At 36.8% G+C, this 26,602-nt stretch overlaps 6 protein-coding genes and 4 non-coding genes across 10 annotated transcripts; 5 read left to right on the top strand and 5 right to left on the bottom strand.

Moving 5' to 3' along the window:
• Positions 1-66: 66 nt before the first annotated feature.
• LOC123423421 (photosystem I assembly protein Ycf3) lies at positions 67-9,751 on the top strand. Its single transcript, XM_045107852.1, has 3 exons — positions 67-7,510; positions 8,270-8,497; positions 9,221-9,751. The coding sequence occupies exons 1-3, from the start codon at positions 7,387-7,389 to the stop codon at positions 9,379-9,381; spliced, it is 513 nt and encodes a 170-aa protein (XP_044963787.1). The 5' UTR covers positions 67-7,386; the 3' UTR covers positions 9,382-9,751.
• On the bottom strand, positions 3,733-3,805 carry TRNAF-GAA. The gene has a single exon. It is a non-coding gene; the product is annotated as a tRNA-Phe (tRNA).
• TRNAT-UGU lies at positions 5,402-5,474 on the top strand. The gene has a single exon. It is a non-coding gene; the product is annotated as a tRNA-Thr (tRNA).
• On the bottom strand, positions 6,690-6,776 carry TRNAS-GGA. Its single transcript has one exon. It is a non-coding gene; the product is annotated as a tRNA-Ser (tRNA).
• Positions 9,752-9,855: 104 nt separating the features above from the next.
• LOC123423414 (photosystem I P700 chlorophyll a apoprotein A1) lies at positions 9,856-12,305 on the top strand. Its single transcript, XM_045107846.1, has one exon. It carries the CDS (start codon positions 10,053-10,055, stop codon positions 12,303-12,305), a length of 2,253 nt encoding a protein of 750 aa, XP_044963781.1. The 5' UTR covers positions 9,856-10,052.
• On the top strand, positions 12,235-15,380 carry LOC123423415 (photosystem I P700 chlorophyll a apoprotein A2). Its single transcript, XM_045107847.1, has one exon. The coding sequence runs from the start codon at positions 12,331-12,333 to the stop codon at positions 14,533-14,535; it is 2,205 nt and encodes a 734-aa protein (XP_044963782.1). The 5' UTR covers positions 12,235-12,330; the 3' UTR covers positions 14,536-15,380.
• Positions 15,381-15,385: 5 nt separating this feature from the next.
• Positions 15,386-15,457, top strand: TRNAR-UCU. Its single transcript has one exon. It is a non-coding gene; the product is annotated as a tRNA-Arg (tRNA).
• A 19-nt stretch (positions 15,458-15,476) lies between these two features.
• Positions 15,477-17,200, bottom strand: LOC123423416 (ATP synthase subunit alpha, chloroplastic). Its single transcript, XM_045107848.1, has one exon. The coding sequence runs from the start codon at positions 17,095-17,097 to the stop codon at positions 15,583-15,585; it is 1,515 nt and encodes a 504-aa protein (XP_044963783.1). The 5' UTR covers positions 17,098-17,200; the 3' UTR covers positions 15,477-15,582.
• A 2,327-nt stretch (positions 17,201-19,527) lies between these two features.
• LOC123423420 (ATP synthase subunit a, chloroplastic) lies at positions 19,528-21,097 on the bottom strand. Its single transcript, XM_045107851.1, has one exon. The coding sequence runs from the start codon at positions 20,700-20,702 to the stop codon at positions 19,842-19,844; it is 861 nt and encodes a 286-aa protein (XP_044963786.1). The 5' UTR covers positions 20,703-21,097; the 3' UTR covers positions 19,528-19,841.
• A 91-nt stretch (positions 21,098-21,188) lies between these two features.
• LOC123423413 (DNA-directed RNA polymerase subunit beta'') lies at positions 21,189-26,364 on the bottom strand. Its single transcript, XM_045107845.1, has one exon. The coding sequence runs from the start codon at positions 26,318-26,320 to the stop codon at positions 21,887-21,889; it is 4,434 nt and encodes a 1,477-aa protein (XP_044963780.1). The 5' UTR covers positions 26,321-26,364; the 3' UTR covers positions 21,189-21,886.
• Positions 26,365-26,602: the final 238 nt, after the last annotated feature.

The raw sequence follows: 26,602 nt of genomic DNA, 5'->3' as shown, positions 1-26,602 counted from the left end.
CAAAGGGATATCCTCTGGCATTAGAAAATATTCATCTTGACAAGAAATTCTCTATATGTTAAGATATCTCTGATAAGGGCTATAGCTCAGTTCGGTAGAGCAACTCGTTTACACGTGCGCCAATGCTTTTCAAAGGAGCTTATTATGCAATGAACATAATCGATCTTATTGCAAAATCAATGTCTTACTTCATAGATTCGAGAGAATAGGAGAACAGTAGCCTGACAAACAGTCGGTTCAGTCCGATTCAGGTGCCAATTCAGGTGCCTAATCAAATAGAACCCTTATGGATTTGCTAGTTGATAAGGTAAATATCCAGCCCACTAAATGCTAGGCGTAATGAGGATAAGGGCCTCCAAAAAACTTCTTTTCGTTCTATGAACTTTAAGGTGTATGAAGTCTCATAGTTAACTCTTGCAGTGGAACGATAGAGACTCCATTTCACTTAGGTTGATTTAATTTAGACCAGAGGCAGACCTAAGTCAAGGTAATCCTCCTTTGAAACACTTTGGTATTGCTCCTAGATAGATCATAATACAAAAAATCAATCAGAGCACAGGGAGCCATCTCATTATCTTTCCGTAAAGAAAAACTATGGTGGACTAACTGATCTTTAAATCAGTTTATGAAAGAGCCCAATGCAAAAAAATGCATGTTGGGTCTTTGAAACAGTTCAAATCATTTCGATAATAATCCGTTTGATCTGTTTTACCGAGAAGGTCTACGGTTCGAATCCGTATAGCCCTAATATGCCCTTTTTTCTATTTTAGGATCTCTATCCTATGTTTTCTTTAGTTTAGTATAGTTTTCATTTTCGCATTAGTATTTGTTTATAGACTGGATAGGCGCCTGCGACATAGAATAGAGATAAAAGCATTACCAAAGGCTCATTCATCGAAAATCAAAATCATACAGACAGGAAAAGAAAAACGAAAAATAGAAAAAATAAAGTAAAGAGTAAATAAGAAAACAGAATATTCTGTCTCATAGTTCTGAAATAGAGTTCTTTATTTTTATTTTTATAGTATTACTTCTCATTATACTGCATAGATTAGTCCTACTATCTTAATTAGGTTCTAATTATTCTAATTAGTAGTATTCTCATTTTTATTTAATAGTCTCTTATTATTATTAAATAGTAAATAAAGGATAGAGCTATTCTTTTTTTATAGAGATTCTAGAGAAAGCGAGACAAAGTGAAACGATAAAGTTTTCTTTATATAAGAATTAGATCTACATACACCATATCTAAATAGAATGGAAATCCAAAAGAAAGGGAGTTGGGATTCCATTGGATGAATCTTTAAAGAAGATGCAGCACAGAGGAAACAAAGGCTAAACTAAGCGCTTTTGTTTGAACAAAAAAGATTCTTGTTTCACCGAGGAAAAGAGAGAAGTTCTGGATAAATTGACAATGCTGAATTGAATTGACTAATTTAAGTTCCGCCTATTCCACATTAATGGGAGTACATTATGTTTCTGCTTCACGAATATGATATTTTTTGGACATTTCTAATAATAGCAAGCCTTATTCCTATTTTGGCATTTTCGATTTCAGGGCTTTTAGCCCCGGTTAGTGAAGGACCAGAGAAGCTTTCTAGTTATGAATCGGGTATAGAACCCATGGGAGGGGCTTGGGTACAATTCCGAATACGCTATTATATGTTTGCGCTCGTTTTTGTTGTTTTTGATGTGGAAACCGTCTTTCTATACCCTTGGGCAATGAGTTTCGACGTATTGGGTGTATCCGTTTTTATCGAAGCTTTGATTTTCGTGCTTATCTTAGTTGTCGGTTTAGTTTATGCATGGCGAAAAGGAGCCTTGGAATGGTCTTAACTGAATATTTAGACAAAAAAAAAGAAGGAAAAGATTCTATTGAGACAGTTATGAATTTGATTGAGTTTCCCTTACTTGACCAAACAAGTTCCAATTCTGTTATTTCAACTACACTAAATGATCTTTCGAATTGGTCAAGACTCTCCAGTTTATGGCCCCTTCTATACGGTACCAGTTGTTGTTTCATTGAATTTGCTTCATTAATAGGTTCACGATTCGATTTTGATCGTTATGGATTGGTACCAAGATCAAGTCCTAGGCAAGCAGACCTAATTTTAACAGCCGGTACGGTAACAATGAAAATGGCTCCGTCTTTAGTGAGATTATACGAGCAAATGCCTGAACCAAAATACGTCATTGCTATGGGAGCCTGTACTATTACAGGGGGAATGTTCAGTACGGATTCCTATAGTACTGTTCGGGGAGTTGATAAGTTAATTCCTGTGGATGTCTACTTGCCGGGCTGCCCTCCTAAACCGGAGGCAGTTATAGATGCCCTAACAAAACTTCGTAAGAAGATATCGCGAGAAATAGTTGAGGATCGAACTCTATCTCAAAATAAAAAAAGATGTTTTACTACCAGTCACAAGCTTTATGTTAGGCGCAGTACTCATACAGGAACTTATGAGCAAGAATTGCTCTATCAATCACCATCGACATTAGATATATCTTCTGAAACTTTTTTAAAATCCAAAAGTCCAGTACCTTCCTACAAATTAGTGAATTAGGAGGGGGGGGCTCTTTTGTGTAGAAAAAGAAAAAGCAGAGCAATCTTTCAAACTTGCATCCGAAATGGGAAATATTTATACAAAGAGGGAGAGATGAAGACAATGCAGCAGGGTTGGTTATCTAATTGGCTAGTCAAACATGAGGTGGTTCATAGATCTTTGGGCTTTGATCACCGAGGAATAGAGACTTTACAAATAAAAGCAGGGGATTGGGATTCCATTGCTGTCATTTTATATGTATATGGTTATAATTATTTACGCTCCCAATGTGCTTATGATGTAGCACCCGGTGGATCTTTAGCTAGCGTGTATCATCTTACAAGAATACAATACGGTATAGATAATCCAGAAGAAGTCTGCATAAAAGTCTTTGCCCAAAAGGATAATCCTAGAATTCCGTCTGTCTTCTGGATTTGGAGAAGTGCCGATTTTCAAGAACGCGAATCTTATGATATGGTGGGAATCTCTTATGATAATCATCCGCGCCTTAAACGTATCCTAATGCCTGAAAGTTGGATAGGCTGGCCCTTACGTAAGGACTATATAACCCCCAATTTTTATGAAATACAAGATGCTCATTGAATGATAAGAAATTCGTGCTCACTTATACAACACAACTCCAGATTTTATTCAAGTCAAGGAATATTTTTAGGTTCTTTTCCTAGATGAAACGGAATACCTATTTATAATTAATTCCTATTATACAAAAGCATTCCAGATAGACTGAGCCAAAAAAGGGTTTCATTTGGATTCCCCTATTTTGAAAATCACATATTAATTTCCTTCATATGAACAGAAAAATAGGATGACTCAAAGAAGTTCTCTACCAGGAACTTTGTATCGCGCACATGACTTAGCACAACTAGGAAAATAAGATAAGATAAAGATAAGCAAGACTAAAAAAATATTCGTCGGAATAGTGGAATACAAAATAAAGAAACGCAAAAAAATAAAGGGGAACCTAATCTCACCCCCTTCCTTATCATAAAGAAAGGGTATATTTTAAAACTTCTCTAAAAAGAAGTGCCTCTATATTTATATTATAGATTTATCCACTTAGATGAATAAATCATACTCTATCTATATTATATATTATTAATAAATATGTATCACAATCCATCTCGAGGTATTTGGATCAATACCTATTCGGTGGATCTTTTTTTTTCTCTGCCAGGAACCAGATTTGAACTGGTGACACGAGGATTTTCAGTCCTCTGCTCTACCAACTGAGCTATCCTGACCTTTTCTTGTGCATCATCCTAGTAGAGTATTTGTATCTATGTCAATTAAAAGGACTAAAAAATCAATTAAAGTATTTCAAATTCAAAATTTGAAAGGGGGGGGGTAGCCCTATGCATTGTGCATGGTTTACTTAAATAATACTTAAAAATAGAGTGAATAACCAAGATTTCTTGCCGATACTCTAATAAAAAAGAAATCTATTCAATGAATAGGATAAGATCCATTGAGTTCTCTTCGCATTCCTTTCCTTTGTGAAAGAGTAGAATGAGAAAGCTAATGAATCTTAAACCCATTGATAAAAAGAAAAAAAAAGAGGATTTGGGGATAGAGGGACTTGAACCCTCACAACTTAAAAAGTCGACGGATTTTCCTTTTACTAGAAATTTCATTGTTGTCAGTATTGACATGTAGAATGGGACTCTCTCTTTGTCCTCGTCCGATTAATCCACTTTCTTTTTAAAAGTTCTCAAAACTTTGAATTTGAATTGAAGAATTTGATTATTCAATATTCGAATGGAGTGGATTCACAATAATTCAAAATAAAATTATGATATGAGTTTTTTATTTCATAATCATTTCGAATTTTATTTTGAAATTTTAAAAAAGATAAAGAACCTATATTATAATATGAGTTCTGTGATTAATCGTTTGCTATGTCAGTATCTATACGTGTTTATTAAATGTATAAAGTATAAAACCCCTCTTTCTCTAATTTAGAATTAGAAGGAATTCCACTAACAACACAACGTAATTAACTCGATTCGTTAGAACAGCTTCCATTGAGTCTCTGCACCTATCCTTTTCCTTTGTATTCTAGTTCGAGAATCCCTTCTCAAAACACGGATTTGGCTCAGGATTGCCCTTTTTTAATTCCAGGGTTTCTCTGAATTTGGAAGTTACCACTTAGCAGGTTTCCATACCAAGGCTCAATACAATCAAGTCCGTAGCGTCTACCGATTTCGCCATATCCCCACTTCCCTCTTCTTTGAGACCAGGATTCCTTGTGTAATTTCATCCATCTCTTAGTTTTTTTTTTGAATCATTGAGTTCATCACTCAACGTAGTCTAGCAGTTCAGTTCGACTCTATTTGAGAGACCCCGCTTGCTTATTGCAATTCTGAATTACATTGATTCTATCCTTGATGTATTTGCAATTCAATCCGAATCAATATATCCAAAACTTTTTATCTCCCCCACCTCCCGTCTTACTTTTTTATAGTATTCGAAATTATACTATAACGCTGGATATTTATTCTTTTTTTCTAATCAGAATTATCAATTTTATTTACTCTGACTTTATGTTCCCCTTAGTGAAATATTAATCCTCAAATTATTAACAAATAATAAAGTCTATAATGATCGAATGAAAATACCCATAAAGTCTATAATTTTCTTTTTAAATATCCTATAGTTAAGCATATCAAGCTAACTTTATCTTTAAGAAGTTTTAGTATTTTTTTATTTAGTATTTTTTTATAAGTAGAACTTCAAATTTAGAACTAGTTAATAGCTAAGAGTAATAACTAATATCTGAGATTTTACGGATTTCCTATACTATACCTATTTCTATTTGTTACACTATTTCCGTTATGTAAGCCCACTTAGCTCAGAGGTTAGAGCATCGCATTTGTAATGCGAGGGTCATCGGTTCAAATCCGATAGTCGGCTTTTTTTTTCTCTATCGATGTTCTACGAACAAGAATCTCTTTTTTTCCGAATTAAATGGAGAATCCAGGATCTTTTATGTTTTTTACCTTACTATTTTGCTAGATACAAAACAATAAAATAAATAATATATATACAAAAAATACAAAAAATACAGATTTTGATGAAATTCCATTTTTTGTGGTACTTTAGTTGATTTTACTCTGTTTATCCTGTAGTTTAATTCAGTTTTAATTTCGATGTATTCTGTAATGTAAATACAATGAAATTAATTGTGTAAAATGAAATTTCAATAAAAAAAAGGAGTCTTCATGTCCCGTTATCGAGGACCTCGTTTAAAAAAAATACGCCGTTTGGGAGCTTTACCAGGACTCACTAGAAAAACACCTAAATCCGGAAGTAATCTTAAAAAAAAATTCAATTCTGGGAAAAAGGAGCAATATCGTATTCGTCTTCAAGAAAAACAGAAATTGCGTTTTCATTATGGTCTGACAGAACGACAATTACTTAGATATGTACATATCGCTGGAAAAGCAAAAAGGTCAACAGGCCAGGTTTTACTACAATTACTTGAAATGCGTTTGGATAATATCCTTTTTCGATTGGGTATGGCTTCAACCATTCCTGGGGCCCGCCAATTAGTCAACCATAGACATATTTTAGTTAATGGCCGTATAGTCAATATACCAAGTTTTCGTTGCAAACCCCGAGATATTATTACTACGAAAGATAACCAAAGATCAAAAGGTCTGGTTCAAAATTATATTGCTTCATCGGACCCGGGGAAATTGCCAAGCCATTTGACGATTGACACATTGGAATATAAAGGACTAGTAAATAAAATCCTAGATAGGAAGTGGGTCGGTCTCAAAATAAATGAGTTGTTAGTTGTAGAATATTACTCTCGTCAGACTTGAACTTAATGAAAAAAGGAAAGGTTCATAGAATTTTCTTCCCCTTCCCCTTTCCCCGAACTAAATAGCCCTAAGACCATTACCATTAATTCGTATTTTCCCATCAACTAGCTAAAATTGATTAACCCTAGGATTAGGATCCTTTTTGCTTTTTTCCTCTATGTTTACATACCACAGTAATTTGCTATAGAGAATTTTTAATTTCTATTAAATAAAAATAAGATAATATAAGATATTATTACTGGAATAAATTGCTATTTGATTTGATACATTGTGATCCTTAACGTTGATGAATTAAGAAAAACGGAAAGAGAGGGATTCGAACCCTCGGTAAACAAAAGTCTACATAGCAGTTCCAATGCTACGCCTTGAACCGCTCGGCCATCTTTCCTACATAACTTATTATGGAAAATAAACTGAGTGAATAGCGAGTTTTCTTATTCCTGCAGTACAGGTACAACCGCAACCGCTCGGGGGTTCCCTAGTTCTATTGGAAAAATTCCTTTTGATCTAGGTGGAAGGATACAGGATTTTTTACTAGAAATTGCGCTCGCTATAAAATAAAAGTTTTAATTTAGGTTTTCCCGCAACTAAAGAAAAAGAGAATGCAAGAATTCTTCTTATTGCATAATAAAATAAAGAAACCTTAGAATTCCGTTTGCATAAGATACGCTACACCATTGAAATCAAAAATAGAGTATGAGACAATTAATAACTTTGAAAACACGAAATAGTTGATGACATAAGTTGTTGTTCAGAAATAGGAAAGTGGAATGAAATCCAGTCTTAGTCAAATATTGCATATCTCTTCGTGTCCAAGCAGAAGGAAAAGGATACAATTTGAGCTGAGCGGAAAATCCATATCTCTCTTATCCATTTAAAACATATGGATTTAGAGCATATGGATCAATCTATTTATAATTATAAGAATCGAATGTGTTTGTTTTTATGTTATTTTGTGAAGGAATGAAAACAATTCTATATAGAATGGCTTGGGAATTATGCCTAGATCCCGTGTAAATGGAAATTTCATTGATAAGACCTTCTCAATTATAGCCAATATTTTATTGCGAATAATTCCGACAACCTCAGGAGAAAAAAAGGCATTTACTTATTATAGAGATGGTGCGATTTGACTCTTTTTTTTTTTGCTTTTTTTTAGACCTACCTATACCTCAGTCTTAGGAAAAAGAAAAGGGGTTGGCATAGAGAGAACCAAATTTGTAAAGCAAGCAAACCCACGCTTCGGGAAGGTGAGGCGAACTAACAATTCCTTCCGTCGTGTATCCTCGATTGATGCGGCTTCAGATACTTCAATTGTAGATTTGAGTATTGAGCGAAAGGTTACACCTACAGGATATGGTATGGTATGGATTACAGGCCACTCTATTAGTATCCGTAGGCAGCATAGGGGAGAAAAGCACTACACCTAGAAATAGGAATCAACAAGAGAAAAACTTTGGTAGAAATTACCCCTTTCCTGATCGGTATCAGGGCTGGGAAGAATGGTTGGGATAACAAACAACCATCAGGTTTGTACTTTGGATACCCCTATAACCATCAAAGATCGTTGAAGTAGCTAATTCCTCTAAATAGGAGGCGTTGAGAACAAAGAAATTATTGGAGCTATCGTTTTCCTCTAGCATTAATAGAATTCATTGGTGTTAAGAAAAACCTCTTGTGGGAAGGTTGGCTAGAGATTTCTTGGAAAAATACCAGCCCCTTTCGGTTCATAATGAGACGGGACTAATTCTATTTTGATTCTATAGATTAAGATTATTTCGCTTAGTACTATTATGTACAGAAGGGAGGAGCCGTATGAGATGAAAACCTCATGTACGGTTTTGGAACGGAGATTTTTTGAATAGAATGAACGACCGTAACGGATGTTGGCTCAATCCGAAGGAAATTATGCGGAAGCTTTGCAAAATTATTATGAAGCTACGCGACTAGAAATCGATCCCTATGATCGAAGTTATATACTCTATAACATAGGCCTTATACACACAAGCAATGGAGAGCATACAAAGGCTTTGGAATATTATTTCCGGGCACTAGAACGAAACCCCTTCTTACCGCAAGCTTTTAATAATATGGCCGTGATCTGTCATTACGTGCGACTATCTCCACTATAGAAAGACAAAAAAAGAGAGGATCAAATTTTCTAGTAAATACTGGAAAAAAGGGCTTTCTACATAGGGATCGTAAAAACAACGATTTTTCCCTATCAGCTGTAGGAAGGAAGGACACTTCACGAGAATCAAAAAACGAAGAAAGTATGGCCTATACTACTACTCTATGGATAAAGTTTCTCAAATTGATAGAGAAAGCACCGTAAAGATCAATTAGTGAGCGACTGGGTCGATACAACTAAAAAAAACTGCTTACTTATCCCATGATATGGGGCAAAATTTAGGAATCCGCTTATGTAATAGAGCCGATCCACTAAGGGATTAAGCAGCGGTGTAGTATCAGATCCCAAAGATAGTAAGTTCTTTTTTCTTTCTTATGGAAAAAAGTCTTTTTCAAGGATTCTATAGAGATTTCATATATGAAACCGGGATAGTTACCTTTCAGAAAATTTGAACGAAGGCTCTATATCTATCTATGCTTCATTCTTCTGAAGGTGGGAAAAAAGATCAAACTAATTATTGAGAAAAATTAGGGTTTGAAACTTAGGTAATTAATTTCTTCTGCTTAACACAAGAACAAATTGGATCGATTTTTGATAAATCGAATTCAGTTAAGATAGGGGAAATTAAGATAGCAATTTCTGAGCCGTATGAGGTAGGAAACTCTCAAGTACGGTTCTAAGGGAAGGAACTGCCTATTCCGACCGAGGAGAACAGGCCATTCTAGAGGGTGATTCGGAAATTGCGGAAGCTTGGTTTGATCAAGCTGCTGAATATTGGAAACAAGCTATAGCGCTTACTCCGGGAAATTATATTGAAGCACAAAACTGGTTGAAGATTACGAAGCGCTTTGAATTTGAATAAGACCATGCTCCTTTTTTTTCCTAAAATGGATGGTTTGGTTGTTGATCCATTAATCAAATAAATTAGGTCGTAAGATCGAATCAAGAATTTCATTATATCCATTTCTTATACCTTCTATTTTATAAGATATTTCATAAGAATAAACCATAGGGATAGGGTCTAGAATAGAAGTAATAAAGTGAATAAAAAAAAGGGGGCCAATCTAAATATTGCTAATATATTAGAACCATCTTATTAATAATTCTAATGAGTTATCTTGGAATTTAGAATCAAATAAAAAATAAAAAACCCTATATTATGCTCAAGGAAAGTAGATATAGATAGGAGCTTATGCCCTAAAAAAAAATACACTAGTTTCTTAAATTTAAAATAAAAAAGATTTTTTCTTACGCCGAGAAATATTTGTTTTTTCAAGATAAACAATGTCCGTTAGGCACCTAACCTTTATGTCATAATAGATCCGAACACTTGCCTCGGATTGACTTTAATATATAATTGCTCCAGTGAATAACTAAAAAAAAAGAAGGGTGGTAGTATAGTAAAGAAAAGAACTAATCACAATATCTATCTTTCAAAATCTATCTTTCAAAATCTATCTTTCAAAGATTCACTAAAAAAAAAGACAGTTGGCGGGTCTCTTTGTATGTCTTGTCCGGAAAGAGGAGGAGTTAATGATTATTCGTTCGCCGGAACCAGAAGTAAAAATTGTTGTGGATAGGGATCCTGTAAAAACATCTTTTGAGGAATGGGCGAGACCCGGCCATTTCTCAAGAACACTAGCTAAGGGCCCTGATACTACCACTTGGATCTGGAACCTACATGCTGATGCTCACGATTTCGATAGTCATACTGGTGATTTGGAGGAGATTTCTAGAAAAGTTTTTAGTGCTCATTTCGGGCAACTTTCCATTATCTTTCTTTGGTTGAGTGGCATGTACTTTCATGGTGCCCGTTTTTCCAATTATGAAGCATGGCTAAGTGATCCTACTCACATTGGACCCAGTGCTCAGGTAGTTTGGCCTATAGTAGGGCAAGAAATATTGAATGGTGATGTAGGTGGGGGTTTCCGAGGAATCCAAATAACCTCTGGTTTTTTTCAGCTTTGGCGAGCATCTGGAATAACTAGTGAATTACAACTCTATTGTACTGCAATTGGTGCATTGGTTTTTGCAGCGTTAATGCTTTTTGCTGGTTGGTTCCATTATCACAAAGCCGCTCCCAAATTGGCCTGGTTCCAAGATGTAGAATCCATGTTGAATCACCACTTAGCGGGATTATTAGGACTTGGGTCTCTTTCTTGGGCGGGACACCAAATTCATGTATCTTTACCAATTAACCAATTTCTTGACGCTGGGGTGGATCCTAAAGAGATACCACTTCCTCATGAATTTATCTTGAATCGGGACCTTTTGGCTCAACTTTATCCTAGTTTTGCCGAAGGAGCAACCCCTTTTTTCACTTTAAATTGGTCCAAATACGCAGAATTTCTGACTTTTCGTGGAGGACTAGATCCAGTAACCGGTGGTCTCTGGCTGACCGATATTGCACACCATCATTTAGCTATTGCTATTCTTTTCCTAATCGCAGGTCATATGTATAGGACCAACTGGGGTATTGGCCATGGACTTAAAGATATTTTGGAGGCTCACAAGGGCCCATTTACAGGACAAGGCCATAAGGGTCTTTATGAAATCTTAACAACGTCATGGCATGCTCAATTATCTCTTAACCTAGCTATGCTAGGCTCTACAACCATTGTTGTAGCTCATCATATGTATTCTATGCCTCCCTATCCATACCTAGCTACTGACTATGGTACACAACTTTCCTTGTTCACACACCACATGTGGATTGGCGGATTTCTAATAGTCGGTGCTGCTGCACATGCAGCAATTTTTATGGTAAGAGACTATGATCCAACTACTCGATACAACGATCTATTAGATCGCGTCCTTAGACACCGCGATGCAATCATATCCCACCTTAACTGGGTATGTATATTTCTAGGTTTTCACAGTTTTGGCTTGTACATTCATAATGATACCATGAGTGCTTTAGGCCGTCCACAAGATATGTTTTCGGATACCGCCATACAATTACAACCTATCTTTGCTCAATGGGTACAAAATATCCATGCTACTGCGCCTGGCGTAACAGCTCCTGGTGCAACAACAAGTACTAGCTTAACGTGGGGAGGCGGCGAGTTAGTAGCAGTAGGTGGCAAAGTGGCTTTGTTACCGATTCCATTAGGAACCGCAGATTTTTTAGTCCATCACATTCATGCATTTACCATACATGTGACTGTATTAATACTTTTGAAAGGTGTTTTATTTGCTCGGAGTTCCCGTTTGATACCCGATAAAGCAAATCTAGGTTTTCGCTTTCCTTGCGATGGGCCTGGCCGAGGGGGAACATGTCAAGTATCTGCTTGGGATCATGTTTTCTTAGGTTTATTCTGGATGTACAATGCAATTTCGGTAGTCATTTTCCATTTCAGTTGGAAAATGCAGTCGGATGTTTGGGGTACCATAAGTGATCAAGGGGTGGTAACTCATATTACAGGGGGAAACTTTGCACAGAGTTCCATTACGATTAATGGGTGGCTTCGAGATTTCTTGTGGGCACAGGCATCGCAAGTCATTCAGTCTTATGGTTCTTCATTATCTGCATATGGTCTTTTTTTCTTAGGTGCTCATTTTGTCTGGGCCTTCAGTTTAATGTTTTTATTCAGCGGCCGTGGTTATTGGCAAGAACTCATTGAATCTATCGTTTGGGCTCATAACAAATTAAAAGTTGCTCCTGCTACTCAGCCTAGAGCCTTGAGCATTATACAAGGACGTGCTGTAGGAGTAACCCATTACCTTCTGGGTGGAATTGCCACGACATGGGCATTCTTCTTAGCGAGAATTATTGCAGTAGGATAGTGGCTAGGAGGATTTGAAAGGCATTATGGAATTAAGATTTCCCAGGTTTAGCCAAGGCTTAGCTCAGGACCCCACTACTCGTCGTATTTGGTTTGGTATTGCTACCGCACATGATTTCGAAAGTCATGATGATATTACTGAAGAACGTCTTTATCAGAACATTTTTGCTTCTCACTTTGGGCAATTAGCAATAATCTTTCTATGGACGTCCGGAAATCTGTTTCATGTAGCTTGGCAAGGAAATTTTGAATCATGGATACAGGATCCTTTACACGTAAGACCTATTGCTCATGCGATTTGGGATCCTCATTTTGGTCAACCCGCTGTGGAAGCCTTTACTCGAGGAGGTGCTGCTGGTCCAGTGAATATTGCTTATTCTGGGGTTTATCAGTGGTGGTATACAATAGGATTACGCACCAATGAAGATCTTTATACTGGAGCTCTTTTTCTATTATTTCTTTCTACGCTGTCCTTAATAGCGAGTTGGTTACATCTACAACCCAAATGGAAACCAAGCCTTTCGTGGTTCAAAAACGCGGAATCTCGTCTCAATCATCATTTGTCAGGACTTTTCGGGGTAAGTTCTTTGGCTTGGACAGGACATTTAGTTCATGTTGCTATTCCCGCATCCAGGGGGGAGTACGTTCGATGGAATAATTTCTTAGATGTATTACCCTATCCCCAGGGGTTGGGACCCCTTTTGACGGGTCAGTGGAATCTTTATGCCCAAAACCCTGATTCGAGTAATCATTTATTTGGTACCGCTCAAGGAGCGGGAACTGCCATTCTAACTCTTCTTGGGGGATTCCATCCACAAACACAAAGTTTGTGGCTGACTGATATGGCTCACCATCATTTAGCTATTGCATTTATTTTTCTCATTGCCGGTCACATGTATCGAACTAACTTCGGAATTGGGCACAGTATTAAAGATCTTTTAGAAGCGCATACTCCTCCGGGGGGTCGATTAGGGCGTGGGCATAAGGGCCTTTATGACACAATCAACAATTCGATTCATTTTCAGTTAGGTCTTGCTCTAGCTTCTTTAGGGGTTATTACTTCCTTAGTAGCTCAACATATGTACTCTTTACCTCCTTATGCATTCATAGCACAAGACTTTACTACTCAAGCTGCTTTATATACTCATCACCAATATATTGCGGGGTTCATCATGACAGGGGCTTTTGCTCATGGAGCTATTTTTTTCATTAGGGATTACAATCCGGAACAGAATGAGGATAATGTATTGGCAAGAATGTTAGACCATAAAGAAGCTATCATATCTCATTTAAGTTGGGCTAGCCTCTTTCTAGGATTCCATACCTTGGGCCTTTATGTTCATAACGACGTCATGCTTGCTTTTGGTACTCCAGAAAAGCAAATCTTGATCGAACCTATATTTGCCCAATGGATACAATCTGCTCATGGCAAGACGACATATGGGTTCGATATACTCTTATCTTCAACGAATGGCCCCGCTTTCAATGCGGGTCGAAGCCTATGGTTGCCCGGATGGTTGAATGCTGTTAATGAGAATAGTAATTCGCTTTTCTTAACAATAGGACCTGGGGATTTCTTGGTTCATCATGCTATTGCTCTAGGTTTGCATACAACTACATTGATTTTAGTAAAGGGCGCTTTAGACGCACGCGGTTCCAAATTAATGCCGGATAAAAAGGATTTTGGGTATAGTTTTCCTTGTGACGGCCCAGGGCGCGGCGGTACTTGTGATATTTCTGCTTGGGACGCATTTTATTTGGCAGTTTTCTGGATGTTAAATACCATTGGGTGGGTTACTTTTTATTGGCATTGGAAACATATCACATTATGGCAGGGCAACGTTTCACAATTTAATGAATCCTCCACTTATTTGATGGGATGGTTAAGAGATTACCTATGGTTAAACTCTTCACAACTTATCAATGGATATAATCCTTTTGGGATGAATAGTTTATCGGTATGGGCTTGGATGTTCTTATTTGGACATCTTGTTTGGGCTACTGGATTTATGTTCTTAATTTCTTGGCGGGGGTATTGGCAGGAATTAATTGAGACTTTAGCATGGGCTCATGAACGCACACCTTTAGCTAATTTAATTCGCTGGAGAGATAAGCCTGTGGCTCTTTCCATTGTGCAAGCAAGATTGGTTGGATTAGCTCACTTTTCCGTGGGTTATATATTCACTTATGCAGCTTTCTTGATTGCCTCAACATCAGGCAAGTTTGGTTAATTTAGTTTGTTTTTTTGTACTGTATCAGCACCTAGTTCATTACTCTTGATAGAGAGGGAGGATCCGCCTTCTTAAATTTCTTTTTCTATTTATTTTTCCATCTAGGATTAGAACCGTATACTTGATAATAATAGCAACGGCACATTATGGCAAAAAAGAGTTTGATTCAGAGGGAGAAGAAGCGGCAGAAATTAGAACAGAAATATCATTTGATTCGTCAATCTTTAAAAAAAAAGATAAGAAGCAAAGTTTCTCCCTTGAGTTTGAGTGAAAAAACGAAAATGCGAGAAAAATTGCAATCCCTACCGCGTAATAGTGCACCTACACGCCTTCATCGACGTTGTTTTTTGACCGGAAGACCTAGAGCTAACTATCGACATTTTGGGCTATCCGGACACGTACTTCGAGAAATGGTTTATGAATGTTTATTACCGGGTGCAACAAGATCCAGTTGGTAAGGATAAAATACCCTTTCGTATTTGTATGGATTTCTGGAATTGATAATCATAGAGGAGCCCTCTTTACCATTCTGTATAAATGGACTATTCTATTTGTATAGATATGGTAGAGGGACGTATCGAACCCTCTTTTATCCACTAGTTACCCCTCTTTAGTTTAAGAGTATAGAGCAGTTTGGTAGCTCATAAGTCTCATAACCTTGGGGTTGCGGGTTCGATTCCCACTACCGGCCCCATACTCCTTCTTTAATGATATATGCATGATATATACATCATCCATTTGTATCTGGATTTTTTGATTTCCTAAAAGAGTTTTGGTCTAACAGTTTTTTCTCGGAAGAAGACAACAAATAAAAGAAAGAATAAAAGAAAGAATAAAATACGAAAGAAAAGCGTCCATTGTCTAATGGATAGGACAGAGGTCTTCTAAACCTTTGGTATAGGTTCAAATCCTATTGGACGCAATCTTATTTCTATCTATTCTTTAAATAACTATACTAAACTAAAAACAAAGAAAACTTTTTTGCATGATTCAAATAACAAGAGTAGACATGCAAAATAACAAGAGTAGATATGCCAAATTTATTTGTTACTGAAGGGAAAACCGTTCCAGCTGTTCCTGAATAGCTTCCTTCAAAAGGATTTCCGCTTGCTCGGTGAATGTCTTGCTAGAAGATATAATTTCTTGGAATTGAGGTTTAGTATCTTTTAGGTGTTTACGTAACTCATCCAGAAATTTATTTACCTGTTCGATTTCTAACGAATCAAGATATCCTCTTGTTCCGGTATAAATAGTAGCTATCTGCTCTTCCACTGGGAGAGGATTTGCCTGGGATTGTTTAAGCAATTCCCTTAATCGTCGACCCCTTGCCAATTGATTCTGACTTGTTTTATCGAGAGCAGAGGCGAATTGTGCAAAGGCTTGTAACTCTGCGAATTGAGCTAGTTCCAATTTTGATTTGCCAGCTACTTGTTTCATGGCTTTAATTTGAGCCGCGGATCCTACTCTGGAAACAGAAATACCCACATTAATAGCGGGTCGAATTCCGGCATTGAATAGATCCGCCGATAAGAATATTTGTCCATCTGTAATGGAGATTACATTAGTAGGAATATAGGCGGAAACGTCTCCAGATTGAGTCTCAACTATTGGTAAAGCGGTCATACTTCCTTCGCCTAAAAGAGAATTTAATTTAGCGGCTCTTTCTAAAAGGCGTGAATGCAAATAAAAAACATCCCCTGGATAAGCCTCACGGCCGGGAGGTCTTCTTAATAGAAGGGACATTTGGCGATAAGCTTGTGCCTGTTTGGAGAGATCATCATAAATTATTAAAGTATGCCGTTCGCGGTACATAAAATACTCAGCCAGGGCTGCTCCCGTATAAGGAGCGAGGTATTGTAATGTAGCAGGTGAATCCGCCATTTCAGCTACTACAATAGTGTATTCCATGGCCCCCTCCTCATGGAAAGTAGTTACTACTTGAGCTACGGAGGATGCTCTTTGACCGATAGCTACATAAACACATATTACACCTTGCCCTTTTTGATTGAGAATTGTATCTGTAGCTACTGCTGTTTTGCCAGTCTGTCTGTCCCCAATAATTAACTCTCGCTGACCGCGCCCTATAGGAATCATCGAATCGATAGCAATAAGCCCTGTTTGAAGAGGTTCGTATACGGAACGCCTGGAAATTATACTTGGAGCAGGAGATTCAATTAAGCGAGATTCGGAAGCTATAATTTCGCCTTTCCCATCAATAGGTTTAGCCAGAGCATTTACAACACGACCCAAGTAAGCCTCACTCACGGGTATCTGAGCAATTCTTCCTGTTGCTTTTACAAAACTGCCCTCTTGTATCATCAACCCATCGCCCATTAATACAATCCCAACATTTTTGGATTCCAAATTCAGAGCAATACCCCTAGTACCTTCTGCAAATTGGACTAATTCACCCGACATTATTTCACCAAGACCTATAATACGAGCAATCCCATCCCCCACTTGAACTACGCGACCTATATTCTCAATCCCTACTTTCCTATTATATTGTTCAATACGTTCGCGGAGAATTTTATGAATTTCGTCGACTCGAAGGGTTGCCATTAGTGTTTCTTGACTCTTTTTTCGAAAGCAAGGGGAAAAATAATGCCTAAATTCTAAACGAAAGTAGAAGTTCAAGGCCTAATTAATTTAATTATCTCTTCCATTCCAGGGACCCGAGAATGCCAATATTAGCACGAATCGTACGGAAATGTAACTCGGTATTCAAACAACTATTCAGAGTTCCTAGAGCTCCTTGTACGGCCTGTTGGAAAACCCGCTGTCGGACCTGATTCATTGCCCTTTGTTTTTCAAAATAAAGGGTTTCGTTTTTAGACTTTTCTAATTGTTCCAAACTAATAGAAGTAGCATTAATCAAATTTGCTTTTTCTCGTTCTATCTCAGAGTATCCATTCATTCGATACTCATCCGCTTCTAGTTCGACTTTCTGTAATCGAATCCGAGCTTTTTCGAGTTGCTCAATGGTCCCTCTACGCAATTCTTCTGAATTTCGAATAGTACTCAAGATCCTCTGTTTTCGATTATCTAATAAATCTTTTAATGAAAGTAGATTATTTTGTAAGTTTACAACTTTTATGATCTCTTCCCGAACCAAACATGAATCTTTCGATTCATTTGGCTCTCACGCTCCTTTTTTTCTTTTTTTGCTATAGCAATTTCCATATCTTTTTTTAAGTATAAGTAATGAGCCTATCCTCTATCTTATTTTTTATGTTTATATTTCAATATACCGAAACCTATATAAGACTAGATAAATATTAAGAGGACTCTTCCGCCTAGATAAAAATATATCATGGTCAGCAAAGTTGTTTCTTTATTTATATTTGCCCTTTAGTTAATAATTTCAATTTCATTAAGAAAAACTAACTAAATAAATGGAAAATGAAAATTAATAGAATTCTTTTTTTTTTTTCTTCAAATCCAAAAAATTTCTCTTTTTTATACATAGGTCGTCGATTCGGCATTGGTTAAAAAAGGGCAGGGTGCCCCTTCTTTTTTTTTCTAGTAAATAGTTCAAACCATTTTATCGATATGAGTGTTCTATATCAGATAAATTTTACATTAGCTATTTCCCGTTTAAATTCGGTACTAATACTAATATAGTTGTAGAAAGAGTACCTCTTTTTGCCTGGACTTCAAGCAGTTTAGCTTTAACCGTGTTAATGGTCTCACATTCTTGGTTTATAGAGAATCAAAATTGATTTACCAATGAGTCGCGAAATGCTATGGTTCTTCCATATGATTTCTGAATTTATTCAGAAGTAATTCGTCGAGATCGTGCACCCTTTTCTTATTTATCCGAAAAATACTAAAAAATATTCTAAAGTGCAGCCGGATAGATCCAATCTATTCTTGAAATAGACAACTCGCACACACTCCCTTTCCAAAAAAAATCAAAACACCAACCACTACAGTTAGATTTATTAGATTTGTTGCTAAAATATCGGTATTAAGCCCGAAACTGCCAGCGGATGGCCAGTGAGCTAAAAAAACGAAAGAATGGGTTACATTTTTCATATGCTCTCCTCTTATAGATAGGACGAACAAAGAACAAAGTTTTTCGATCACTTACTTCGCTCGCCCTTTTTTGATCGGTTTTTTTAATGCAAATAGATTCAATCTAGTAATTTCTTTTAGATTAAGTCTTAGGTCTTGTTTGACCGGTGAAAGGCTTCCTTTGTTGAAATGTTCCGTTCCCAAAATTCCTAAAATAAAAGGAAAAAACTTTCCACTTTCCTAAACTAAGGACGGGAAATAAGAAGGCGAGCATATCTTCTAAATTAATCATACTCAACTCAGCCCTTCCTAGAATGCGGTATTATCTGTCCCGATAAATAGATAATTCCAGGAGTAATAAATAGGAGTAAATTAAATAAAGTATTGATATAATTGGAATTGCGGAAGCAAATACCAATTTACTAAAAAAAGAAAAAAGTATCTAATCGAAATCGAAAGAACTTTTTTTTTTAGGATTAAACAAAAGGGTTCGCAAATAAAAGCGCTAGTGCCACAACTAGTCCATAAATTGTTAAAGCTTCCATAAAAGCTAGACTAAGCAATAAAGTACCTCGTATTTTACCTTCTGCTTCTGGCTGTCTCGCAATACCTTCTACAGCTTGTCCTGCAGCAGTACCTTGACCAACTCCAGGTCCAATAGAAGCAAGCCCTACGGCCAATCCAGCAGCAATAACAGAAGCAGCAGCAATTAGTGGATTCATGGTGAGTAGTTCCTCGTGTCAAAAAAAAAGAAATGGTTAAGGATACAATCAACCAAAAAATTCTTACTTCTAAGCTCTATTGGGGAGAAGTAAAGTAACTAAAAAGTACAAATTGAAATCAAATTGAAATGTGAATTGTCCGAACTACATAGAAGGGAATTCTATATCCATATATCGGATTAGATAATGAATCTAACCTAGGAATATATAATATAATATCAATATCCTATATACATTTGTTTCTTCTATTTTGTTTGCATATTTTCTCATTTTCTATTGAATCGGATTCTAAAATCATTGCTTAAAGTGGAAACCCGCATAAAAGAGGACTCCACTTATAGATATTAAGGATATTTATTATAGTATAGATCTAGCCTGACTCCACCCTCCTTAATGCATATATACTTTGAAAATTCCATAATATAGTCTATTCTATTCTCTCTCCTACAACTCTAGGCTATATATTCATACGCATTTCTAACTATTGCAACCAAGCAGATTATCTGGAACCATGCATGAATTGAGCTAAGCTGAAAAAAAAAATACTATATTCCAAAACTAGTCAATTCAATGATGACCCTCCATGGATTCACCTATATAGGCTGCGGCTAATGTTGCAAAAATAAGAGCTTGAATACCGCTTGTAAATAATCCAAGAAACATGACCGGTATAGGGATTACTAAGGGGACTAAAGAAACAAGAACAACAACGACTAATTCATCCGCCAATATATTCCCGAAAAGTCGAAAGCTAAGCGATAATGGTTTTGTGAAATCTTCTAGGATGTTAATTGGTAAAAGGATTGGGGTTGGTTTAATATATTTCTCGAAATAGCTCAATCCTTTTTTGCTAAGACCAGCATAAAAATATGCCGCTGACGTGAGTAAAGCTAAAGCAACAGTAGTATTTATATCATTCGTGGGCGCTGCTAATTCCCCATGGGGTAACTCTATAATTTTCCAAGGTAAAAGAGCACCCGACCAATTTGAAACAAAAATAAAAAGGAACATAGTTCCAATAAAGGGAACCCAGGGACCATATTCTTCTCCAATCTGAGTTTTGCTCAAGTCTCGAATAAACTCAAGGACATATTCAAAAAAATTCTGCCCGTCGGTCGGGATGGTTTGTGGATTCCGAACAGCTATGACAACTGAACCTAGCAAGATAGTAATTACGACCCAAGAAGTGATGAGTACCTGGGCATGAATTTGAAAACCTCCTATTTGCCAATAGAAGTGTTGGCCTACTTCTACACCCGATATATCGTATAACCCCTTGAGTGTTTTAATGGAACAAGGTATAATATTCATATTGTCCTCTGATAAAAATTGAACTTCAAAAAAGGAATTCTTTTGATTCAACCATCTCTTTCTCAACTCAGCAACTTGAACTATTAATTTGATATTTAGGATACCAAGAAAGCACATCAGATCATAATATATATCAATACCCTCTAATATATATCAATATTCCCCTTCTTTTTTCTATGCAAAACAAATTCTATGCAAAAAAAGATATAGTAAGTCATTCCATAAATCTACGCAGTTGTCCAAGAATTCACTATATATTCTTAATCAACGATTTCTTATATAGAGAGAACGGCCCTCACAAATTGAAAATACTAATTTGTTAAGAATCAATCGAATTGAAGTCATAGTGTCATCGTTGGCTGGAATCGATATATTCGCGAGATCCGGGTCACAATTTGTATCGACTAAAGAAATAGTAGGAATTCCCAAAATGGCACATTCCCGAAGAGCTATATACTCTTTTTGCTGATCAAGGACGATCACAATGTCTGGCAATCTCGTCATATATTTGATCCCGCCGAGATACCTTTGTAAGGTAGATAATTTTCTCTTCAAGATTGCCACATCTCTTTTTGGGAGATGGTGGAATTTTCCCATTTTTTCTTCCGCTCTTAAGTCTCTAAATTGAGAAAGTCTAGTTTTCGTAATCGACCAATTCGTTAACATACCACTGAACCACTTTTTATTAACATAATGACAACGAGCCCTTATTGCAGCTGATGCTACTAAATCTGTTGCTCTTTTTTTGGTACCAACAATTAAGAAACTTTTTCCCTGACTTGCTGCATCAAAAACTAAATCACAAGCTTCTGATAAAAAACGGGCCGTTCTAGCGAGATTTATAATATGAGTACCTTTACGCTTTGCCGAAATGTAAGGGGCCATTTTAGGATTCCATTTCTTAATACCATGACCAAAATGAACTCCTGCTTCTATCATCTCTTTCAAATTAATGTTCCAATATCTTCTTGTCATTTTTTCCACACTTCCTTTTTTTTTCATCCTAACATTCCATTACGGAATTTATTTCTTTTTGAAGATTAAGAAAGATCCGAAATAGCTTGAAATAAATAAAATAATAATTGTTCTGAGAGAACCTTGTACTAAGAGTTGGCCATTGATACATTGATACATGGTATAAACAAAACCTTAATTTAATGAATTAACTGACTTGTTTTACTTATTAAAATAAAAATCTTAAAAATCTAAAATTTAACCTGTTAGTGTTCTAAGTTCAAAAGTCTAGTAAAGTAAAAAATATGTTTTATGTATCCTTAGGGTTAAATGTTAAATGGGGGTTTTTATGTCTCATAAAAATTGTTTGTTACGTCAGAATCTGAAGAAACTAATTCTGTATGGAGAAACAAAAAATCTCTCATTTCCGACGCGAATAGATTTTTTTTTTTTATTTCGAAATAAAGGTTCTTGTCTTGTGGGGAACGATGCACAAATTTTTGGAATCCGGTACCAACAGGTATAATCCCCCCCAGAACTACGTTTTCTTTCAAGCCTTTCAACCAATCAATGCGACCTCGTAGGGCAGCTTTTGCTAAAACTCGAGCAGTTTCTTGAAAACTTGCTTCAGATATGAAACTTTGGGTATTCAGGGAAGCCCTTGTTATTCCCAATAAGATTGCCCGATAATAGATCGATTCATCCAAAGCTCGCCCTGCTCGTTCCGCTCGCAATAGTCCGATTAATTCCCCAGGCGAAAAAACATTAGACATTCCATCTTCGGAAACCCGCACTTTTGATGTTACTTGGCGTATAATAATCTCTATATGTCTATTATGGATCTGTACCCCTTGGGATCGATAAACCTTTTGGATTTTATTAACCAAAGAAATACGACTTTGGGCTATGGTTAGCTCAGCTCCAATCAAGAATCCCCAAGGGACCCCAAGAATTCTTGGTATACGCTCATTCCAATCCTCAATTCTCCTTTCGAGATTGGGGGATAATGAATCAATTGAACGCGCTTCAAAGATTTGTTCCACTTTTGGAAGACCTTGCGTTATGTCACTAGATCTCGATTTTTCATATATAAACGTAACTAACCTATCTCCCTTGTAAAGGATTTCTCCATAATGACCATTAACAGTTGCTCCTGTAGTGGCCAAATAAGGTTTAGCTGCTCTTATAACAAAGGAATCCATATTTACACTGAAAATTTGACCAGATTTTTTTATGTGCGATTTAAATAGACATACATTTTCACAAATAAATTGTCCAAGGTGAATTATTGCCAATGTCTCTTCCCAAGAATCATGATGGACAAAGTGACAATTCAAAAGGAATGGATCCAACATTATGTTACTATCGAAATTGGAAATCCTTTTATTTTCATCTATTAAAGAGTATTTAAGTTCTTGAAGTACTTGGAAGGTTTGTTTCAAATTGTCAACGAACAAATATTTTTTTAGCAGGATTTTATTATGCGTTAGTAAATAGTAAGATGAAGAAAAATGCGATATACTAGCTACAATAGCCCCTAAGGGCCCAAAAATTTCTAGAATAGGAATTCTAGGATTCCATTCTTTTATCGCATTGGGATGTTTTGAATTCTTGAATAAACCAATTCGAGAACAGTTGGATGCCGACAAAATCATCAAAGATTGGTATTCTTTATTTCGATTCAACAAAGTGCCAATAGCTTCTTGATGTTGGCTAAGTGATTCAATCTTCGCCTTGGAATAAAAAGAATTGCTATTGGCGCGATCTAACCTATTATGGGGAGTCGGTCCTCCACTTGTCCTATCATACCTTTTTCGTGTATACGAAATAGTGGACTTGACTAACTCAATTCTTAGGAAATCGCGAATAAGATCATTTGCTCTTACCTCAACAAGGGAAGCACCAGCCTTTTCTTTTTCTTCTTGTTCCCAATTCACTACTAAGCAAGTTCTAACAAATTGACTATTTGTGTGATAAATTCTTTGAGTTAACTTGCTATTTTCATGATAAATAAAATTGACAAGTCGAATTTGGAGATTATTTTCTTCTTGCAAGAGATCCTGCGGGAAAAGTGTTGCTAAATTTCTTCCTTCGTCCATTTCATATGCCACTGTAGGGCGAACGGAAACAAAATACTTTTCCTTGCTCTTGAGAATTTTTTTCCGTTGAACATAGACCCAATTTTTCTTTTTTTTTGATTCCTTAGAATCTTTTTTTTGTCTTTCTGGCGGTATCAAACACCCACCTAATATCTTATCTGCCTCTTCAGGAAAATGAATATCTCCGGAAAATATTTTGAGTTCCGTATGGCTTTTTTTTCTCTTCACTCGGACCAGTCCGCCTAGTCCACTTCTTGTATTTTTTGTGAGTTGTGTATCCACTCCAATAATACTATTGTCAAGTATCTTTAGGGATGAAGATCTCGGCAAGATATGAAGTTCTTGAAGAATGAAAAAAAACCGATCTACTTCTTTTTGGTATTTTAGACTAAATTCTTTTGTTCCTCGATGCTCAATCAAACCCTCTTTTTTTAAGATGGAATCTTCCTCTGGGCTCTCGTATTCGTCCTCTGAGTCTTCTTCTGAGTCTTCCTCTAAAGTACCATATTTTTCCTCGCCGCTTTCCCCGGGGCTGCCATATTCGTCTTCTGAGTCTTCTTCTAAAGTTCCATATTCGTCCTCTTGGGTCCTATATTTGCTCTCTGGGTTCCCATATTCCTCTTCTGAGTCTTTCTCTAAAGTCCTATATTCGTTCTCTGGGTTCCCATATTTGTTTTCTGGGCTCCCATATTCGTTTTCTAGGGTTTCATATTCGTATTCGTCTTCTAGGATTCCATATTTAGATTCTTCTAGGGTTTCATATTCGTCCTCTCGGGTCCTGTATTCGTGTTCTAGGGTCTCATATTCCTCTTCTGAGTCTTCCGCTCGAGTCCTATATTCTTCTTCTAGGGTCCTATATCTAAATTTAACAATTCCTGAACCCTTTTTATCTTTTCTGTATCGGGGATCGTCAAAATAAGCAAAAATAGTATTTCTACGTAAAACACCCATAAAGGGGATTTCAATCGAAATCCCAAAACAGGATATTAGTTCTTTCTCTTGTTCTTGATGATATTGTAATGGAATGACGAACCTATTTCTTCGCTTTTTCGCCAACAAATCTGAATTATCTTGAAAAATAGAAGGATAGATCAAATTCCAATGGCCATTGGACATGATTCGATCCGACGTTGAATAATCAAGAATTTCCCTATCTTTTTTACCATAAGTATTCATTTGATCTTGATCCTTGTGGAGTGAAAAAGACGCTATACTGGATCTGCACATACTTACGGATAATATCCATAAATGGCTTGTTTTTGGTAATCGACGAAGATTACCATATTGATATTCGGGCGCATGGTAAACATCAGTACTCCAGTGCATTTCGCCGTCTGATTCAGAATAAATATGCTTTTGTACCCTTTCTTTAAAATGTAAAGTGGACGTTCCGGCACGAATCTCCGCAATTACTTGTTCAGATTTTACATATTGATCATTTTGCACTAGAATCAAGCTTTTTGAGGGAATATTCACACTATATAGAATATCTTGACTCTGAATAGTTACATGCAAGTCTATATAACATAGAAAAGCAGGCTGTCCATGACGGGTACGTGTGGGGTGAACCAAATTCTCATTGAATTGGATTTTTCCATTCGAAGGGGATCGTACAAGGTCGGCAGTACCCCCTGTGAATACTCCGCCAGTATGAAAAGTTCTTAATGTTAGTTGAGTCCCTGGCTCCCCAATTGATTGACCCGCAATAATACCTACGGCTTCTCCCAATTCCACCAGATCACTATGAGTAGGACTCCGGCCATAGCATAATTGACAGATCCAAGAAGTGCTTCGGCAAGTAAAGGGGGTTCTAATATATATTGGTTGTGCTCGAAATGGTTGTGCTCGAAAGGCAGTTATGAATCGATTGACTAATCCAATTCCAATATCTTGATTTCGCGCGGCAATGCATCGTGAACCGATATATATATCGTCTGCTAATACACGACCAATTAGTGTTTGGACAAAAAGTTTTTCCGTCATCCCATTTTGAGGACTTACAGAAATACCTCGGATAGTACCACAATCTCTTCTACGCACAATAATATGTTGAACTACTTCAACAAGTCTACGTGTAAGATATCCAGCATCTGCTGTTCGTACAGCAGTATCTACAACCCCTTTGCGGGCTCCATAGCAGGAAATTATATATTCTGTCAAAGAAAGTCCCTCGCGTAAATTGCTTTGAATAGGTAAATCAATCATTTGTCCTTGAGGGTCCGACATTAATCCTCTCATACCTACTAATTGGTGTACTTGAGATGCATTTCCTCTGGCTCCTGAAAAAGACATTAGATAGACTGGATTAGAAGGATCCGTTATCCGAAAATTTGAATTCATTTCTTGTTTCAAATATTCACTTGTCGCATACCATATCTCAACAGATTGGCGTAATTTTTCTACCGCGTGTACAGCCCCATAATAATAGTGTTTCTCCAAAAGAAAACTCTGTTGTTCCGCGTCTTGGACTAACCATCCCTTAGAGGGTATTGTTAAAAGATCCTCGATTCCTAACGAAATCGATGTAGTAGTGGCTTGATAGAAGCCCAGAGTCTTTAGTTGATCCAGTATATGGGATGTATATCCCATTCCAAAATGATCTATTAATCTGCTAATAAGTCGTTTCATACCAGTTCCGTCTATCTCTTTATTATGAAAGACCAGATTGGCCCGTTCCGCCATACATAAGTACCCCCTTTTCGGCTGAGTAGGATTCGACAATTGCTGAGTAGGATTCGACAATGGGCCTGAGTCAGTGATTCGAAAATTTAATTAACTTAATTGCCTCAATCTCAATCTGGATTCGCGTGGCAAATAATGATGATACTAGGGAAATCGGAATGCCCCCCCGAAAGCAAAGGGGAGGGGCATCGCCGAATCTAACTTTCTTGTTTAGGTAGTGTATGAATAGGCCTGACTAAATCCTTGTACGGCTTCCTCTATTTCTCTATAAAAAGAAATATG

Source organism: Hordeum vulgare, unplaced genomic scaffold, assembly GCF_904849725.1.
Source record: "Hordeum vulgare subsp. vulgare unplaced genomic scaffold, MorexV3_pseudomolecules_assembly, whole genome shotgun sequence".
Classification (NCBI taxonomy): domain Eukaryota; kingdom Viridiplantae; phylum Streptophyta; class Magnoliopsida; order Poales; family Poaceae; genus Hordeum; species Hordeum vulgare.
Note: the sequence above shows the minus strand (reverse complement) of the source record. Positions and strands in the feature narration are given on the sequence as shown.

Coding starts and splice junctions, on each gene's coding strand:
- LOC123423421 (XM_045107852.1), top strand. CDS start 7,387: ATGCCTAGATCCCGTGTAAATGGAAATTTCATTGATAAGACCTTCTCA. Junction 7,511..8,269: donor ATTTACTTATTATAGAGATG/GTGCGATTTGAC, acceptor AACGACCGTAAC/GGATGTTGGCTCAATCCGAA. Junction 8,498..9,220: donor TATGGCCGTGATCTGTCATT/ACGTGCGACTAT, acceptor CTGCCTATTCCG/ACCGAGGAGAACAGGCCATT.
- LOC123423414 (XM_045107846.1), top strand. CDS start 10,053: ATGATTATTCGTTCGCCGGAACCAGAAGTAAAAATTGTTGTGGATAGG.
- LOC123423415 (XM_045107847.1), top strand. CDS start 12,331: ATGGAATTAAGATTTCCCAGGTTTAGCCAAGGCTTAGCTCAGGACCCC.
- LOC123423416 (XM_045107848.1), bottom strand. CDS start 17,097: ATGGCAACCCTTCGAGTCGACGAAATTCATAAAATTCTCCGCGAACGT.
- LOC123423420 (XM_045107851.1), bottom strand. CDS start 20,702: ATGTGCTTTCTTGGTATCCTAAATATCAAATTAATAGTTCAAGTTGCT.
- LOC123423413 (XM_045107845.1), bottom strand. CDS start 26,320: ATGGCGGAACGGGCCAATCTGGTCTTTCATAATAAAGAGATAGACGGA.